We start from the raw sequence: 13,012 nt of genomic DNA on the forward strand, positions 1-13,012 counted from the left end.
CACTCATGCAGATAATTACTGTGGTGCCTGGCCAGGGTGGGCGTTTTCAATCAGTGTGCTTCCCCTAACATTACTGGCTCTGACTTTAAAGAAGCAATGGATGGCTAAGGATTCTTTTAAAAATGAGAAAGAAAATGACAAAAATTTCAAGTTGTTTTAGATATTGAAAACTTTAGATGGTACATACTATGTATTAACTTTATATTACTATTTTGGCCTCATTTTCCTTAGAAAACTCAGACTGTCCTTTGGAAAGAATAAATAGAGATTTATGACTCTGCTTTTTATTTTTTATGTAAAAATTCAAATCATGTATCCACAAAGCATTAACTGCTGTGGGAATTGCTATCCTGCTGTCAACAGTTAGAACACCAGATAAAAACACATGAAAATACTGTTTTTAACACTGGACAATAGGCTAGACAGGACTTTGATCTGAGGAAAGAGAAGCAAATGAAATTAATCTTACATTGCTTCAGCTCACAGCCTGAGGCTTTGGTTAAATTCTAAGCCACAAAGCCAGGCTATAACAACTTCCCAGGAGATAGCAATTACCAGAAGCTGTAAAGGAGAACAAAGTGGCAACCCACTCCAGTTTTTTGCCTAGAGAATCCTGTGGACAGGGGAGCCTGGTGGGCTGCCGTCTGTGGGGTTGCACAGAATCGGACATGACTGAAGCGACTTAGCAGCAGCAGAAGCTTTGAAATGAATAACTCTTAGTGCTCACTCAGGGCCAGAAATCGTTTGACTTCTCTCCAGCTAGAGAGGCGAGGCATCTCTGACTACAGGAACATTCAGTAGAGACTCCCAGAAAAAGCATAGCTTGGAAGGGGGGCCAAGGATTCTCTAGATTTGTCTTAAAAGACTCTAGAGGATCAAGCTAATATGCAGTAACTATACAACAAAATCCAGCATTCAGCAATGTAAAAGTCACAATGTCTAATCTCCAGTCAAGAACTATTAGGCATATGATGAAGCTGCAGGGTTGTGGGTGGGGGCAGGAATTAGTCAATAGAACCAGACCTAGGAATGATGGAATTAACAGATAAAGATTTTAAAATAGTTATTATAAATATGATTCTTATATTCATGGAAAGAAAAGAAAAAACATAAGCATAATACAATAGAAAATAGAACAATAAACAAATGGAACTTCTAGAGATGAAAATATATATGAAATGAAAACCAGTATGGATGGAATTAATAGCAGATTAACTACTACAGAGGAAAAGATCAGTGACATTGAAGAACATAGCAATTAAAACCATCCAAAATGAATCTGAGAAAACTGAAATATATGAAAAGAGCTTCAGTGCCCTGTGTGACAGTACCACATGGTATGATATGAGTGTAATTGGAATCCAGAAGGAGAGGTGTGGGAGACATGAAAAATATTTGAATAATGGCCAGAGTTTTTATAAATTTGATGAAAATGATGAGCCCACAGACCTAAGAAATTTAACAATTCCCAAACAGCACAATCATAAAGAAAACCATAGAAAAGAACATTGTAATCAGATTGCTGAAAACCAATGATAAAGATAAAATATTAAAAGCAGCCAGAGGGAAAAAGACATACTGTATACAAAGGAACAAAGATAAGAATGTACACAAATGTATAACATACTGTACAAACTAGAAGTTCTTTAGGGTACTGGAAGGGAAAAAAAACTAGATTTTTAGACAGCAGAATTGTCTTTCAAAGATGAAAATGAAATAAAGACTTTTTTGGACTTAACCAAAACTGAGAGAATTTATTGCCAACATATCTGCCCAACAAGAAATGTGTAAGGAATCTCATGAGACAAAAGGAAAATGATACCAAATGGAAATGTGGATTATACCAAAAAAAAAAAAAAAAAGAGGAACACCAGAGGGTAAATATGCACATAAATGTAAAAGACATTTTTCTCATTTTGAAATTTTTAAAATATAATTCATTGTCAAAGTAAAAATAGTTTGTGGTTTGTAACATATAGAAATAAAATGTAGAACAGTAGCACAATGCAGGGGAAATGGAAGCATATTGTTGTAAGGTTCTTACACTATATCTAAAGTGGTATAATATGACCTGAAGGTTAACTGTGATAATTAAAGATGTATATTGCAAACCCTTGAGGTGGGTTCTGCAGACCCAATAGGCCAAGTCCAGTACACTCCTTAATTTTGTAAATACAGTTTGTTGCAACACGGCCATGCGTATTTGTTTTCATAGTGCCTGGGACTGCTTTTGTACCGCAATGCAGAGTCTTAGGTTGCAACAGAGATTTTATGACTGCCAAAAACCTAAAGTATTTGATATCTACCCTTTATAGAAAAACACTGCCATTACTTGCTGTAGAGTAACCCAAAACCATGAAGAGGTACAGTTAATAAGCCAGTTTGTTGTTGGTATTGTTGTTTAGTTGCTAAGTTATGTCCAACTCCTTTGTAATCCCATGGACTGTAATCCAGCAGGCTCCTCTGTCCAAGGGATTTCCCAAGCAAGAATACTGGAGTAGGTTGCCATTTCCTTTTCCACGGTATCTTCCCAACCCAGGGATCTAACCTGGGTCTCCTGCATTGGCAGGCAGATTATTTACCGCTGAGACACCAGGGAAGCCCATAGTAGAGATTAAATGTAATCATAAAAATACTCAGTTAATCTAAAAGAGGGCAAGAATAGATGGAAAGTAAAAGAAAGAATTGAGTCAAGAAAAGTAGCAAGAGGGCAGACTTATACATAACCATATTTATAATTTATTAAATGCAAAAGATATACATACTTTAAAAGACAGATTGTCAGATTGGATAAAATAGCAAGACTGCAGGAAACCCACTTAAAATATAAAGACATGGGTAGGTTAAAAGTAAAAGGATGAGAAAAGGTATACCACAAAAACAAATGTCTACTCAGAGACTTCTAAGAAAATAATCATAAAGAGCTTATTCATAGTAGTCAAAACCTGGAAACAATCGACATGTCAGTCATGGTAAATGGATGAACAAAATTACAGTGTGTCCATGTATAGTTAGATGCTGCTCAGCAGTAAAAACAAATCAGTACCAGTGCATGTGACAACATGGATGAATCTCAAAGTCACCCAGGTACAGAAGAGCACATGCTGTGCTGTTCCAGCAGTACAGAAGTCTAAACACTAAACGTAATCCATGGTGACAAAAATCCAATCAGTAGTTGCCCGGGGTTAACTGGAATGAGGTCAAGAGAATTGGGGGGCTAATAGAAATGTTCTTTATCCTGTTACATCAGAATTCATCAAATACTCATTTCAAATAAGAATGTATTTTGTTATTGATAAACTGTGTTTCAATAAGCGTTATTTAAGTCATGAACACTGTAGTGTGAGGCTTCTGTGTTCATTATAGGCGTTGTCATTTACTAGACCGGGTGAGGAAAAAAGATGTAAATGACTACAATTATGAAAGTTTAATGCATTTAGAAAATTCAGAACACTGTTCTATGTAATTTCTTCTCTTCAGTTTTAAGGAGTATGAATCCTTACAAACTTTATAGAATGTATCTTTTAATTATTTTTTTTAAAAGCTAATAAACCACTCATCTAAAAGCAGTATGTTATAAATGGTTTATTTATTCCTCACAACAACTGTCTCAGTTAGGGATTAAATCCATTTGATACATGAAAAGGTGAGGCTCACAGAAGTTATATAATATGTCCAAAGTTAAAGTCAGGATTCCATGCCAGATTTGACTCCATACCCTGTTTTCCTTTTACAGGCTAATGCTAAATTACCTACCACCTTTAAATGCTTGGTTGCTTGTGTAAAAAATTCTTGTTCAAAAGTTATTTGAAAATTCATTTGAAAATGATTTGAAAGAGTTATTCTGACACTTGTTTTAGAGACTAAGGTTCTATAAATTAAGAATTAAGGAATAAAACAAGAAAATAAGGAATTCTGTGCCAAAGTGTTGTAGAAAATCCTGTCAGTTGTGTAGCTTATGTTAATGTTTCCCTTAATAACTTTCTGTTAGTAAGTCCCAAAATGTTGAGCTTTGACTTCTTGCTAACCTCAGGAAAATGTTCAAGAGAACTTAAAAGAAATTGTTTTTTATTGTATCATAGTATGTCCACATTGTATAAGAGAATGCTTATTTATCAAGCACTTTGGATGTAATATTATATGTACTATAAATATGAATTGCTGTCCTTGAGTAAGTCTTACTTATTGGTATACTTTCACATGTTATTCCCCCACGAATCCTTGAAAGCTCTGGCTCCCAAGAGCCATCTCCTACAGGATATAGAATTTGGCCCTGCAATCTCTGGCTACTTAATAAAATTTTAGTAAATGGAATCAGGGTTTGTATTCACCAATACCAAGAACTTTACCTCAAGTTTCTGGGAAAGCCTCCTCTTGACCCACTTGAAAGATAATCCTCTGCATATTTTATTTGTTCTGAAAAGTGATTTATGTGATAGATATAATCTTCCATAAGCCAATTCCCAGAATAATCTTCAATTAAAGCTAAAGGGCATATTCTTGAACCTTTGGAAACATTTTAAACCACACTAATAGTAGTAAACCCCCATTTAAGAAGATTAATAATATCACTTTAACTTTTAATGAAATCTGATTATCATATGATTATGGGTCTTTTTCATTCAGATGTGACAGTGGTGTATCAAAATGGGTTACCTGTGATATCTGTGAGGCTACCATCCCGGCGTGAACGCTGTCAGTTCACACTCAAACCTATCTCAGACTCTGTTGGTGTGTTTTTACGACAACTACAAGAAGAGGACCGGGGCATTGACAGAGTTGCAATCTATTCACCAGGTATAGTCACCTTCATTATTCATTTCCACCCACCCCTTGTTCCCCCTCTAAACTGATTCTATGCACACACACACACACACACACGCTGCAAATGAATCACATGCTTTTAACTTCGGGACAGAATTTTTTGCTTAGCAAATGTCAGGAGAGACAGTGATTTCTCTCCCAGTTTTTAGAATATGATTGTTCAGTTTTAGTAAGGGTATATATTAATACACAGGGATCTAATTCAAAAGCACCTCACATATAATGCCATGGGCAAAAATGCGCCATCGGTCACATTTTATACTTTTGAGACCTTTTGTCATTACCTTAGGCATAGAATAAACTTATCCAGTAGTTGAGCCATTATCTCTGAAGATATGAAATATTAGGACTTCTTTTTAGATCTTTTTATGTCTTTCACATAAACGTTTATAAAATAAAGACATGGGATTTGAAAGTAACAGAAAATAAGGCACTAAAATTCCCACTTGACATGACATCCATTTCATTTATTTATTTTTTAAGTGCCTTACATTTTTACCACTTTCACTTTGAAAAATTTTAAATGTACAGAAAACATAAAAGCCTAGTACAGTAAGTCCCTGTAGTTTAAATATGCTTAATTCTCAACTCATAATTAATAGATGAACTTGGTGTACTTTGCTCACCCTAGCCTCTGCCCCTACTGAATTATTGGCAACTAATCAGTAACTGTACTGCAAAGTTCCATATACTAGAAGATGTTGGTTTTTTAACAACCAATTTCCATCATAGACAAATAGACATCCATGCAGCTCTCCCAGTGACCCTAGGTTTCCAGATGACACCTATGTAATTATTTCATTTGTTCATAAAGTTCTGCCAGAAAAGTACGTTGTTAAATCTTCACAGACTTGAGGCCACGAAAACAAAAAGCCTCAGGTAGTATGAGCTTTATTTCGCATAGAGTTTGGGGATAAGGCAAAAAGCTAACTGAAATTTAAAAGACATAATTTTAAAATCTATTTTGAGGATTGCTTTCTTTCCTGACCACTCTTGAATAATTATGGACATATGACAAATTAAATTTTTCACATTTAAATTTTTCACAGATGGCGTTCGAGTTGCTGCCTCAACAGGAATAGACCTCCTCCTCCTTGACGACTTTAAGCTGGTCATTAATGACTTAACGTATCATGTACGACCACCAAAGAGAGGTAAAAAGTAACCTTGATAAGGTCAGAGAAACATGAGAAGGGCTTTTGGAAAGAACTTTGTTTTTCCCTGGATAAACTTGAGAAACAGACAGTATTCAAAGAATACTCTAAGTTTTACATATAGGTAGCACTTGGCTAGTATACTGACTAAAACAGAAACCAGAAGTGTTCTACATAACTTAAACTCCTTCCCTCCATTCAAGCTAAAAGTAACATTACTTTAATGTTATTTGAGGAACCTTTTGTAAACAAATTATGGAACTCCCTGTCCTCTTAAATGTATGTAACAGGAATTAACCCCACTTTTTTTGATGGCTAGGGGTTAGCATTCTGAAAGTCAATTATTGTACAATAATTGTTCTTGGGAATTTCTGACATGTATATGCTTTTGTGTGAAAAAGTTAGGATGTTTGTCTTAGGTGCAGATTCTAAGAACACGCCAAGAAACTCAGTAATCAAATATTTTAAAGAACTACTGTTAAAAACCAAAGTTAATGCAAAAAATTCCTGATAAAACATCAAAAATTTAAGTAAAGATAATCAGTATTACTGATTTTTCTTTTCACCCTGCTCTCCAATGTGACTCTGCACAGTACTGATGGTATTAACTAACCCTCTGAAATAGCACTTTGAAGTGTGTCTTTTTGGTCATTTTTCTCTCTTTGCCTTGATAGTCGCTTGCTGATGTTGTTAATTCCCCTCTTATTACCACCACCGCATCCATCAGCTTCCTAAGACATTTGTTTTTTTCCATTCTGCTTTTTGTTTTGTTTTGTTTTTTTGCTGCACAGAATTCTAGTCCCATGACGAGGAATCAAACCTGTGCCCCCTACAGGGGAATCACAGATTCCTAACCACTGGTCCGCTAGGGAAGTCCCCTCCATTCTTCTTTTGTGAATTGTCCCTAACGTAGAAAAGGTAAAAGCCTAAGTATTGAATGCCTTCCTCAAAATCTGGCTTGCCTCTACCTTTAAATTTTTTCTCTTTTCCTTTTCAATGATGCTACTTTCCCTCCACTGTGTGCTCCTTTCTGCTTTCCTGAACTATATATGTCCTCATTCTTTGCCGTGTTAGTGTTTGCTCACCTTTCCTGAGATGCCTTTTTCCTTTTTTACCATTTCCTCATGTCAAAATCATCAATGTCAGCTCTTCCATGAAGACTTTCATGATCCTATTCTTTCTCTGACTCCCAGCCAACCAGAAGTGATCACTGTCTTCTCTGAATCCTTCGTAATCCTTTTTCAAGTGCTCAGAGGGAAGATCCTGTGATTTTTACATACTTGTTGACTTAGGTAATCATTCTATATTGAGTGAATTAAGTGAGTTAAAGTATCCTTTAATAGTTAAGTTAGAATAACTAAACGTGTAAACCAAGAATTGTTAGCTATATATATTAGCTATGCTAATATGTTTTTCTTCTTTATTCTCTGATTCTTGAACTAGAAAGTTCTCTAAAATAGCAGAAGTACAGGCCTTATTTTACTTAGTTTTTGTATTTTTTCCATAGGTTTATTGATATATAATTGACACATAATATTATGTACGTTTAAGATATACAGTGTGATAATTTGATACACTTAGGTGTTGAGAAATGATTATCACAGTAAGATTAGTTAATACCTCCATCATTTCATGAGGCCAGGGGCGGCAGCTGGGAGGAGCAACCCCATGTCCAAGGAGCCGTGGCTGCGCGGGCGCAGGAGGGCCTAGAGGAGCTATTTCACAGTTACCATTTCTTTTTGATGAGAATACTTGATGTCTACTTTCTTAGCCACTTTCAAGTATACGTTGCAGTTTTAACCATAGTCATTATGCTGTACATTAGATCCCCAGAACTTATTCATCTTATAATTATAAAATTAATTTTTACCAGCATGGAACTTTTACCAACATGGAACTGCCACATGATTCAGCATCCCACTCTGGGGTATATGTCCAAAGGAAATAGAATCTCACTAAAATATTAAAAGTTGACTAATGTAGTCTTATGTAAGGTATAACAATCATGAAAGTAATGATACAAGCTTCTATCTGTTATGTTTTCAAAAACTAGAGGTATTTAAATCAATGAATATTTCCAACCATCTTGTCCTAATACTATGTTTTTTAAATAGAAATGAATATGTTTTAGTTTTTTTAATAAGACTATTCTCAAGTTGAATAAAGAAAATAAAGGTAGAAACCGAACAGGGGAGAAATTATATTTGATTCTTTGGTAATCAACGTGGTAGCTATATATAACTCTTTGACTTATCTGTACCTCAGAGCTGTAGAATATCTGTCCACCTTCGCTAGAAGACAGATGTGAAATTTGCAAGGGTCAGAAGTCTCTAATTCATGGGATAATTGTAAATTGAAATGTGAAATTTGGTAAGCTCATTAGCAGCATTATTATAGAACTTAAAAAGATAATTTTAATATTTAAATCTAGACATCAAAGCTCTTTCAGCTCTGCTTTCTTAGCCAATGAGAGATTCAGTCATTATATACCATTTTTCACAGAAGCTTAAATAATACTCCTTTAAGTTTATAAACACTTTTCCCCTTAACTTTTAAAACATAGTAAAACTAAGTTTTTTTTTCTTTTGAAAAAATGTAAGTTTTAGGGCTCCCCATGTCGTTCAGTGGTAAAGAATCTGCCTGCCAATGCAGGAGACGCAGGTTTGATCCCTGGGTCAGAAAGATACCCTGGAGGAGGCATGGCAACCCACTCCAGTATTTGTGCCTGGCGAATCCCATGGACAGAGGAACCTGGTGTGTTACTTACAGTCCATAGGGTCGCGGAGAGTCAGACGTGATTCAGCGACTCAGTACACACACACAAGGTAGTGTTTCCATTACATTATCTTCCTCTCCCTGTCTGAGGGAGATAATGCGGGCATCCAAGTTACTATTCTTTTCCAGTTGCATTCAGTAAGAAAACAGTTGAATTTCTGTATTGAGAGGGAGGCTGTTCATCCAGAAGAGTAAGCCTATTGGTCTCAACATTGTAACTGTTTTTAGTGAAAGCACAGTTGGTAAAGAATCCACCTGCAGTGCAGGAGACCCGGTTTAATTCCTAGGTCAGGAAGATAGGCTACCCGCTCTGGTATTGTTGGGCTTCCCTTGTGGCTCAGCTGGTAAAGAATCCGCCTGCAATGTGGGAGACCTGGGTTCGATCCCTGGGTTGGGAAGATCCCCTAGAGAAGGGAAAGGCTACCCACTCCAGTATTCTGGCCTGGGGAACTCCATGGACTGTATAGTCCATGGGGTGGAAAAGAGTTGGACACGACTGAGCGGCTCTCACTCACAAATGGAGAAAGTGAACTGGCAGCGCTAGGTTTGGGTGTTAGGAGACGAGCACACTAGGGTTCTGTATATACACCGCGCAGATGGACAAATACAGTTTATCTAATAAAAGTTAAAATAGTTAATGAAGGAAAACTGTCCCAGAATAGTTTTTTTCCCTATTTCTTTTTTTAATTAATAAATTTTTTAATTGAAGGATAATTGCTTTACAGAATTTTGTTGTTTTCTGTCAGACATCAGCATGAATCAGCCATAGGCGTACGTGTCCCCTCCCTCTTGAACCTTCCTCCCTTCTCCCTCCCCATCCCATCCCTCTAGGTTGATACAGAAAAATGTGAAACGTTTCATGAATTTGTATGCCATCCTTGCACAGGGGCCATGCTAATCTTCTCTGTATCGTTCCAGTTTTACTATATGTGCTGCCAAAGTGAGCACCAGAATAGTTTTTAAAGTCTTGACACAGTTTTTTCTACTCATTCCTTCAGTTCAGTTCAGTCGCTCAGTTGTATCCCCATGAATCACGCAGCATGCCAGGCCTCCCAAGTCCATCACCAACTCCCGGAGTTCACTCAAACTCACTTCTATCGAGTCGGTGATGCCATCCACCCATCTCATCCTCTGTTGTCCCCTTCTCCTCCTGCCCCCAATCCCTCCCATCATCAGAGTGTTTTCCAATGAGTCAAGTCTTCGCATGAGGTGGCCAAAGTACTGGAGTTTCAGCTTTAGCATCATTCCTTCCAAAGAACACCCAGGACTGATCTCCTTCAGAATGGACTGGGTGGATCTCCTTGCAGTCCAAGGGACTCTCAAGAGTCTTCTCCAACACCACAGTTCAAAAGCATTAATTCTCTGGTGCTCAGCTTTCTTCACAGTCCAACTCTGACATCCATACATGACCACTGGAAAAACCATAGCCTTGACTAGACGGACCTGTGTTGGCAAAGTAATGTCTCTGCCTTTGAATATGCTATCTAGGTTGGTCATAACTTTTCTTCCAAGGAGTAAGTGTCTTTTAATTTCATGGCTGCGATCACCATCTGCACTGATTTTGGAGTCCCAAAAATAAAGTCTGACACTGTTTCCACTGTTTCCCCATCTATGTCCCATGAAGTGATGGGACCAGATGCCATGATCTTTGTTTTCTGAATGTTGAGCTTTAAGCCAACTTTTTCACTCTCCTCTTTCAGTTCCATCAAGAGGCTTTTTAGTTCCTCTTCACTTTCTTCCATAAGAGTGGTATCATCTGCATATCTGAGGTTATTGATATTTCTCCCAAAAATCTTGATTCCAGCTTGTGTTTCTTCCAGCCCAGTGTTTCTCATGATGTACTCTACATATAAGTTAAATAAGCAGGGTGACAATATACAGCCTTGACGTACTCCTTTTCCTATTTGGGACCAGTCTGTTGTTCCATGTCCAGTTCTAACTGTTGCTTCCTGACCTGCATACAGGTTTCTCAGGCAGATCAGGTGGTCTGGTATTCCCATCTCTTTCAGAACTCATTCCTTACCCTCCTTTAATTTTCACTTTTTTCTCCTGTTTTTCTTTTCCCTGTGTTTGGGTAGTACTTTAGAACTAAAAAATGCTCTATGAACATTGTACACCAATAAACTTTAACTTCACACACTTCACCAGGCACTGAGGATAGAGAACTTATTCATGTAGGATTTAAATTGTATTAGATCCTAATATAATTATTAGATCACAAGTACTACATAGTACATAAATACCTAAGTACTAACAGCTCTTGTACCTAACACCAAAATTGGAGGGAAGAGCCAGGAAAAAGCTGAAATGGAACAAAGGGGCAGGTCATAGTAGCAAGGCTAGGTGCAAGTTCCATTGCATTCTCTTGGTTACCATAGCTATGTATGGCTGGATTCCTCTCTGACCTCTGCAGGATGAGAGAAGTAGTTATTGTAGCAGTTAGATGGTTTTAAATTTGATCTTGGGGCTTCCCTAGTAGCTCAGACAATAAAGCATCCACCTGCAATGCAGGAGACCTGGGTTCAATCCCTGGGTTGAGAAGATCCCCTGGAAAAGGAAATGGCAACCCACTCTAGTATTCTTGCCTGGAGAATCCCATGGAGTTAGGCACCTGGTGGGCTGCAGTCCATGGGGGTTGCAAAGAGTCTGAGAGTGTTTGTAATGAGAAGGATCATTTTGATTGGCACCATTGAGCCCTTTGTCCCATTTATCCATCCAGAGGATACTTGAGACCTTGCTTCTGTCCTAATAATGTGAATAATTGAGAGAAACAGTTGAACAGGCAAACCAAATGCCAGTGACTCAAATAGCCAGTCTTTTCCAAACCATTATACTAGCTGAAAAGAGTGTTTAACCTATTATTTTTGCACATTTCTCTATCTTTGTGTACCTTAATTATCCTGGCATTGATGGCATGTGCAGAAACATTAATAAACATCTTAATTAATTTTTAGTGAAGCATACTCAAATCATCCAGAAGTTAAGCCATTAGCAGATTTATCTTCTCTCTTCCTATAATTTCATCTCCAAATATATGGGCAGATTTTTCAGGGTTGAGGGGTTTGAGGTTGTTGTTTTCCTCTACCATGACAATATCATGGAAGCATATTCTCCCTGTCAGGAAAATCTTAACAAAATAAAGCTAAGTCCCCTGAGTTTGCCAGGGCTACTCTGATACCTGGTCAGAAAGATAGCAGCTCTTTGTTCAGCCAGGTCTAGAACTGGAAATCTCTAAGATTGATCTCCTATGAATTATCATTTTATAATCTTTTCATTGCCATTTGAAGGTATGTTGGAGCACATAAAATCTTATTTGTTTTGAATAGGTAATACATTCACAATGTTCAAATCCCAAAGTCTAAGAATATATAGGAGAAAATTTCTCATTCCTGTTTTACCAGCCACCCTTTTCTCCTCTTACCAGCAAGCATTTTTCTTAGTTTTTTAGGTTTCCTGTCAGAGATAGTTCATTCATAAGCAAGTGTGAATGCATAATTTTTCCCCTTTTTATGCAAATAATAGCATAGCATACATATTGCATATGTCAGTCAGGATTCAATTGGGGAAGCAGAGCTCTGAATGATGTGGAATAAAAGATTTATTATAGGCATGAGACTTTGTACAGTTGTAGATGAAAGTAAAGAAGTAAGTCCGTAAAGGGGAGCTTGGAAGATCAGAGAAAAGGTACTAATTTTGAAGTGGTGGCAAATGTGGACAAATCAAAGCTTGCCAGGGAACCTGGAAATTCTCCTTAATTCTTAGGTTAAGGAGAATTAGCAAAGAAGGGCTGGTGGAGAAATCCCTGAGACAGGGTGATCAAATAGAACTTCTGTGATGATGAAAATGTTACATTTCTGCACTGTTTAGTATGGTAGCCATCAGCCCTCTGTGCCTACTGAGCACTTGAAATGTGGCTAGTGTGACCGAGAAACTGAATTTTACATGCTATTTCACTTTGATTCAAGCAGCCACACATGGCCAGCGCTTGCTGTTTTGGACAGCACAGCTCTAGCAGGTGCACCTGACTGAAGGTGTGATTTGCTGTGAATCTTCAGAGGTGGCCGCTGAGGATAAAGAACCGGATGCAGAGCCAGGGAGAGCAGGCTCACGCTGGCATCTCCAGGCACCTCTGCATCTGTCTTACTACCTTCAGAGCTTCTTCAGGGCTTCTGCTTCTCTCCTGCTTTCCAGAATCTCACTTAAGTCTCTCTTGTGGCTAACTCTAATTCAGAACTATACAGGGAATTTTGGGGAATTGG

The 13,012-nt window shown here is 37.5% G+C and overlaps 1 protein-coding gene and 1 non-coding gene across 2 annotated transcripts in view; one reads left to right on the plus strand and one right to left on the minus strand.

Annotated features, from left to right (window-relative positions):
* Nucleotides 1-13,012, plus strand: part of MCU (mitochondrial calcium uniporter) — a 194,911-nt gene that overhangs the window by 160,798 nt on the left and 21,101 nt on the right. Inside the window, exons 3-4 of the mRNA XM_027531095.1 lie at nt 4,627-4,797; nt 5,874-5,978. Coding sequence (XP_027386896.1) covers nt 4,627-4,797; nt 5,874-5,978 — 276 coding nt within the window. The remainder of the gene's footprint in view (nt 1-4,626; nt 4,798-5,873; nt 5,979-13,012) is intronic.
* LOC113885628 lies at nt 9,595-9,701 on the minus strand. Its single transcript, XR_003509280.1, has one exon. It is a non-coding gene; the product is annotated as a U6 spliceosomal RNA (small nuclear RNA).

The sequence above is a fragment of the Bos indicus x Bos taurus genome, chromosome 28 (genome assembly GCF_003369695.1).
Source record: "Bos indicus x Bos taurus breed Angus x Brahman F1 hybrid chromosome 28, Bos_hybrid_MaternalHap_v2.0, whole genome shotgun sequence".
Classification (NCBI taxonomy): Eukaryota; Metazoa; Chordata; class Mammalia; order Artiodactyla; family Bovidae; genus Bos; species Bos indicus x Bos taurus.